This window comes from Salvia hispanica, unplaced genomic scaffold, assembly GCF_023119035.1.
Source record: "Salvia hispanica cultivar TCC Black 2014 unplaced genomic scaffold, UniMelb_Shisp_WGS_1.0 HiC_scaffold_942, whole genome shotgun sequence".
In the NCBI taxonomy this organism is placed as follows: domain Eukaryota; kingdom Viridiplantae; phylum Streptophyta; class Magnoliopsida; order Lamiales; family Lamiaceae; genus Salvia; species Salvia hispanica.
In genome coordinates, this window is record NW_025952735.1 from 1 (window position 1) to 6,489 (window position 6,489).

A 6,489-nucleotide genomic window follows, 5' to 3' on the forward strand; every position below is an offset into this window, starting at 1 on the left:
ACACAATAGGAACTAATTTTGGTAATCAAACAGGAAAAACATAATTTTTCCACATGAATTATCAAGATCAAAACTAACTCCAATTCAATAAAACAAACTCAAACCTGGGATTTAACAGAGAGATCAAGTGCTGTCTCCTTTCCTCCGGTATGTCATCAATTTTTTTCCTGAATCAACAATTCCATTCAACAAATACATGAATCAACAGTTCTATTCAACGCAAGATACAATTTTTCCGTCTTTCCGAAACAGAAAGACATGAATACTAACAAAATCTAACTCTGGAAAAGTTAACAGCACCAACCAAAGGTAAGAAGCGGGATTGTATGAGGAAGGGTCGAGAGGAATGAGCTCCTTCGGTGGATCAAGAAGCGCCACTACGTCTAGCTCGTTTAAGTAATAGCTCCCTTCAACTCCGGGGACTGCATACAGCTCCGCATTCCATTCTGACTTCGCTTTGGCATTTGTTCGAGCAGTTAATCTGCATGATTTTGCCACCTCCATTGATGTACTTATCCGCTTCCACTTAGGTTGCAGTGGAAAGGCATGGGGGCGGAATTGATATGGGCAGCGCCGCCCAATCACTCCGCCGTGGTAGGTGGTGAATGTTGTCATTGCTACCATTATCGGTTTAGATCAATCCAAAATTGAGTTCATATTTCGTCCACCTGAAATTTAAAATTATTACACTTTTTTGAAATGATTGATTTATATACTCCACCTCATATCATAGTCTAAAAGTTCAATATTGATTTTTTAAATAATGTCATGTACAAAATTAATTTTGCAAAATCTTGTATTGAACAATTTAGAATAAATTTAATCTTCGAACTTACCCAATGTTTGTTTTTTTCCACGAATGAAAAATTCTCACAAATAATATTATGATACCGATTTTTTTTCGTAATTTCTCGACAACAATTTTGAAAGTTTCAAGTTTTTCAATCTTTGAAGATAGTTTTTTCTTGAAACACACCCTCCAAAATTGTTTTTCAATCTATTAAAATAACATGAATTTTTTCATTCGTGGGAAAAAACAAACTGAGGGTAAAGTTCGTGATATTATTTACCAATTTTAAAGTTCGGGAAAAACCCAACTTTTTTGAAAGTTTCGTGATATTAGATGCCAATATGCCCTTTTTTTTTTTTAATGTCACATACAAAATTAATTTTAGGAAATCTTATTGTATTGTATTGAACAATTTAGAATAAATTTACCAAAACGAGTAAATAGGCGGCCCATTAGCGGGAAAGCCCAAACGAGCATATATAAGTGGATCGGGACCAAATCACACACACGAACACGCACTTTAAGGTGAGAGAGAGCTACTGAGAGAGAAGGTGAAAAAGAGAGAGAGGAGAAATGTCGTCCAGCGCTGCGCAACCGTTTTGGAGAGCTGCCGGAATGACCTACGTCACCTACTCCAATCTCTGCGCCAGTCTCGTCAGGCAGTGTTTGAAGGAGCCTTACAGATCCGAAGCTCTAGCTCGCGAGAAGGTCCATTTCAGCGTTTCCAAATGGGTCGACGGCAAGCCTGAGAAGCCAAGTAATTTTTATTTTTCTTCTTTTACTTTCAAAATTGCATATCGAATTTTGTGATCTGTTCCATTTTTTTCGATCAATTAGGTCTTTGGTTGTGTTTTTTTGTTGATTGATTCGTTTCAGCTGTTGCGTGGCTTTATTAGGGCTGAGGTTGGCTGTGATTGATTCATGCTTTGTATATGTTGCATTTGGAGCTGTGATGCTTGGATTTGGATTTTATGTTTTTGATTTCTGATTGGATTACCTTAATTGGAAAGTATACATTAGGATTGGAGTTTGTGTTTTGCTGGAGTGGGTTTGAATCCGTAATGTACCTTAACAAAGTTGGGATAATTGGTTGGGGATGTGGAAAGCACTGTTGTTGAGAGTGTTCTAGATAATATTTGATAGTTATCTCACAAAATGGTGTGTGCAAGGTTTGATTAGGAAGTGACTCCGCCATTGATATTGTTTTTATGGTATGAAATTGTTGAATTAAATGCTTTTCTATCGTATATTTCTCCTTCGGGTTTTGTAGGTGGATTTGAAGCTTCGTTGTTCTCGAATTTCTGTTCCTAAGATAGCACTGTTTGTTGTTCATTTAGCGTGTCTTGATTTTTTCTTACTTGTCTATTACTGTTAATTCGTAGAGTCGCATTAAAACCAGAGCCATTAACCCCAATTAAAACTATAAGAAATGCCGTTTTCTTGAACATTAGCCCCTTTTAAGCTCTGTTTGTGTTGAGAAACAACATTGGTTCCTTGTTCAATGTAATTGATCTCCTCAATTTCTGTTGAGGCCTTTAGGTGTTTACTTACTTATTGCTGTATGTCAGTTTCCTTTTAAGCCTATTAGGAAAAGAATTCATGGGATAGGGCATGGCTTAAAACAATTATGTAGATTATTTATCGTGTTCCCTGGCTGTTCCCTGGCTGATTCATTGAGCTACAGTGGATATAAAGTGCAATTATCTGCTGGTCACTGTGATTTTGTAAGGATTGCTGGATATATTAGATTAATACAACGATCAGATGTAAGGCCAATTAAAGAGAATTTTGTCCATTTTCATTATGCTATACCCAATATGTTAGACGTTAGAGCTTGTAGCAGATTAGCGGGGACACAGTGCAAGTGACTATGGTCTCCATGACTAAATGCGAGAGATTTGTTTATCTTTCTTGGGTGTTTAAGCTATATTTTGTATATCAAATCTTCCTTGCAATTAGTTTGATACTAGAAACTTTAATGCATGGAGTTGTATGTGTGTTATGCTATCTTGCTTGGCTGCTGCTTTATAGTTTTTTCAATCAGTAATCAGAAAAATGTGCTATATTCTAACTGGAGCTTTTTCGTTGCTTTTCAGCCATCCGCACCGACACTCCTGAATGAGGCTGGAGACCGGCATAAGAAGTTCCCTCTTAATCTTCAACGCCCCTTCAAGCTAAAGATCCCTTTTCGTATTCGTTTTGTCTTGATACACAAACTATTCTGGCATTGTAATTCCCTGACAACTTCACCTGTTCTTGTGATCTGAGTTTGATCCAAATGAACTGATAATAATGTGAATGTTTTGGCTTAAGATTTTTGCTATGCTATTGCCAATCATTTGGTATTTATTTGATGAAATTCACTAAACATTGGTGCATTTTCTTTTCTTCCTCCTGGTGAAAGTAGGCTTGAAAAGTTTGTTGCAATTATTGTTGGACAGATTGGTTGGCTTTATTCAGTTTGTTTTCTTTCATTTTGTCTTGATTGTCAATTATGTTGTCACACATTTTTTTTCTTCAATAAAGTTTGCTTTAAAGAGTGCACAAAAATGTATCTTTGTACTGTCAAAACTACCAAGGTAGAGTGTGGTATAGATGAAGATGACCAAACTTTTAAGTTAGTTCACATATGATGTCGAAGTTTCCTTTAACTAACTCCAAAAATAAACAAAAATAATTTTTTATGTTATTTTTTAATTCAAAGAAAAGAAGGTTTTTTTTTTTGACCCCCCAAACAAAAAAAAAACCCGCCAAAAAAAACCAACTCACAAACCTTTTTAATGGCAAATTAAATCCCAATCTTCATACCTATCCTCTTTTGATTTCTCCCAGTTTCGGATCGGAGCAGCAGCTGCCCCGGATCGGAGCCGCCAATTGCGGGAACCCGTTTTGTTTCACTTTTGGTTTGGGTTTTTTTTTTTGGGTCGGTTAATTCGTTTTTGAGGAGTCTGTTTAGCATGGCTTCGGCAAAATCGACTCGGTCAAGAGCGGCGCACCGGGAGCCGGGGGAAATGTAAAAGACGGGGGTGAAATTTGAGGAAAATTGAAGGTTTTCAAGTCTGATAACTTCATCCCGATGGTTTTTCTCAAGGGGCCCCGTTAAAAAGGGGGGGGGGTTTTTTTGGTTTTTTTGGGGTGTTTGGGGGAAAGGAAAATTTGTTTTGGTTTTTAAATTTTTTTTTGGGGAAAAATTTGGGGAATATAGCAAGTTGATTAAAATTGGTTAAGATTAGGGAAATTCCTATTTTAGGTGTTTTTCTTGTTAAATAAAGGGGTAGAAGGTTTTTACATTTTTTTTGGTTTATGATCAAGAAAAAGGGTTTTTTTCATGTTTTATGATCTAAAATTTGGTATAATAGCTTATTTTTTGTTGGGTTATGAAGAGAAAAGTGGAATTTCAAACATACCAAAATAGGGAAAGATTTTTCAAATATTTTTAGCATTTAAATTTTTTTTGGGGTTTTAGGGTTCCCAAAAATTTTAGTTTTTGTTTACTAAAAAAAAGGTAAAAAAAAAAAGAATTGTGGTGGGCAGAAAAAGAATTGATTTCAGTTAAAGAGAAAAAATCTGATGGGAATAAAAATTTTAATCCCTAATCATTATGCCCCTTTGTATACCAGTTTTATTATCGAATTTTTTCTCATACTAATGCCTCCACGCCTGACTGACCATCACAGTCCCTTTTCATAAAGTGAACCCTGCCGTGATCAACTTGATGCAGGGTTTTTATTTTTTTTTTCAGGCTTCATTAGGAAATGGGGTTGTGTTGGGAAAAAAAATTTTCATTTTTTTTCAGGAAATAAAACAATTGTCTCAATCTTGTTGATCTGAAAGACTGCTGAAGAAATGCGGGAAATGTTTTTCAAATACAGCTTTTTTGGGGAGTTCTTTGTGGTTATGTCAGGGTTTTGTAACAATGTCCTTTCTCTCCTTTATCGTTTTTTGGGATGCCCTTTAATGGAAAAAGCATTGAAAACCTAAGATGGAACTACCTCTTTTTTGCTTGCAATTAGATAATATAAGAATAAAAAAAACAAAAAGTTTTCCAAGGGTTTAAAGCGCCATCGTTCATAAACAAATGGGTGCCAACCTCCCCCTTTTTATGAGGAAAAAAAAACCCGGGGTTTTTTCCTTTTTTTTATTGGGCACTTTTCTAATCATAGCTGCATCCAGATTGTTTACTATTGATCCCTTTGTTGTTGGAATTCAACATTTAATTAATAGTTCTTTTTTATAAACTGAGACTTTCCCAAAAAGAATAGACTTAGAGGGGGAACTTTTACAATGAGAAACTTGCTGTCCACTCAGGCAAACATGATTCATAATCAGCTGAGGGAGTTCATATTGACTCTTCTCTGACCTGTTCCGGGGGTTTATGACACTGGTTTGTCCCAAAAGAGTAGGAGACCTTCTGGTTTGGGAAATGGTCAACAGATTTCCCCATTTCCTTGATGTATTTTTCTGAAAGAAGGATTGATGAAGCTTTAGCCCCCTTGATGAAGGTGGCGATTGTGGTAAAACAAAAAAAAAGAAACTCTGTTCCCCTCATGCTTGTCACTTAGACTTCATAACTGAACGGAAAAAGGTTGCTGATCAGCTTGCTGAAGCTGCCTGCCAACCTTCCCCCGGGGTTCGAGCTTCTATCAATTCTGTTAAAAAAACTTGGACCCGCTTCAATGGATGAGGAGGCAGATTTTGAGGGTTCGGGAAATAAAATTGTTCGAATGGCTGAAACCGAAGCACAACAAATAGCATTGCTTGCCAATGCATCCTTACTTGCTGAGGAGCTTTTGCCTCGTGCAGCAATGAAGCTCGCCCCATTAAGTCAGGCTAATTACAAGGATGATGCTCGTAGAAGGCCCATGGACCGCCAAAACCGTAATCCTGAGCAAAGGGAATGGAGGAGGCGCCTTGTGAGTTCTGTTGATAGATTGAAAGATAGTTTCTGCCGCCAACATGCTCTAGACCTCATTTTCACGGAAGAAGGTGATAGCTATCTGACTGCGGATTCATACATAAATTTGAATGGGAACGCTGATGAAATTGAGTGGTTCCCTACTCCAGTGTTTCAGGTATACATATATATTTAATTTGGTCAGTTAGCTTCCTATCTCTATAAACTGTTTTCATAGTGGTGTTAACTTTTGGACAAAATATGGTGTACAATCTATTGCCATCCATCCTTCCATCGCTAACATTTGAAAAGCTGTACATTGATTTATTGTATTTTATATTCTATGCTTCCAGGATCTTTATGCCAAGTTGAATAGAATGGCTAGTATAGCAGCAGATATGTTTGTAGGCCGGGAGAGATTTGCCACACTGTTGTTAATGAGGCTCACAGAGACTGTCATTTTATGGCTTTCAGAAGATCAAACATTTTGGGATGACATCGAGGAAGGACCTAGGCCGTTGGGTGATCTTGGTCTACAACAGGTTTGGAAAACTGATATCCGCTCTGTGATTGCTCCTATTTTCCATTCCCCTTGTCTGTGTATTCACAATCTTAATTCTTGCAGTTCTATCTGGATATGAAATTTGTCATGTGTTTCGCCTCGCAAGGCCGTTACTTGTCCAGGAACTTGCACCGTGTAGTGAATGATATTATAAATAAAGCAATTGCTGCATTTTCTTCAACAGGCATGGATCCATATAGGTAATTTTCCATAATTATTTTCTCATGTCCAGATTTGATTGAG

General features: G+C 36.9%; 2 protein-coding genes across 2 annotated transcripts; both read left to right on the top strand.

Annotated features, from left to right (window-relative positions):
* The first annotated feature begins 1,294 nt into the window (after window positions 1–1,294).
* Window positions 1,295–3,168, top strand: LOC125200369 (ATP synthase subunit epsilon, mitochondrial-like). The gene is made up of 2 exons (XM_048098024.1): window positions 1,295–1,547; window positions 2,887–3,168. The coding sequence occupies exons 1-2, from the start codon at window positions 1,364–1,366 to the stop codon at window positions 2,910–2,912; spliced, it is 210 nt and encodes a 69-aa protein (XP_047953981.1). The 5' UTR covers window positions 1,295–1,363; the 3' UTR covers window positions 2,913–3,168.
* A 2,294-nt stretch (window positions 3,169–5,462) lies between these two features.
* Window positions 5,463–6,480, top strand: LOC125200370 (exocyst complex component EXO84B-like). The gene is made up of 3 exons (XM_048098025.1): window positions 5,463–5,862; window positions 6,038–6,226; window positions 6,310–6,480. The coding sequence occupies exons 1-3, from the start codon at window positions 5,467–5,469 to the stop codon at window positions 6,448–6,450; spliced, it is 726 nt and encodes a 241-aa protein (XP_047953982.1). The 5' UTR covers window positions 5,463–5,466; the 3' UTR covers window positions 6,451–6,480.
* Window positions 6,481–6,489: the final 9 nt, after the last annotated feature.

Bases quoted from the DNA above. Each gene is read 5' to 3' on its own strand.
- LOC125200370 (XM_048098025.1), top strand. From the start codon at position 5,467: ATGGATGAGGAGGCAGATTTTGAGGGTTCGGGAAATAAAATTGTTCGA. The intron at 5,863-6,037 runs GTATACATATAT...CTATGCTTCCAG, and splicing joins TCCCTACTCCAGTGTTTCAG to GATCTTTATGCCAAGTTGAA. The intron at 6,227-6,309 runs GTTTGGAAAACT...TAATTCTTGCAG, and splicing joins GTGATCTTGGTCTACAACAG to TTCTATCTGGATATGAAATT.
- LOC125200369 (XM_048098024.1), top strand. From the start codon at position 1,364: ATGTCGTCCAGCGCTGCGCAACCGTTTTGGAGAGCTGCCGGAATGACC. The intron at 1,548-2,886 runs GTAATTTTTATT...GTTGCTTTTCAG, and splicing joins CGGCAAGCCTGAGAAGCCAA to CCATCCGCACCGACACTCCT.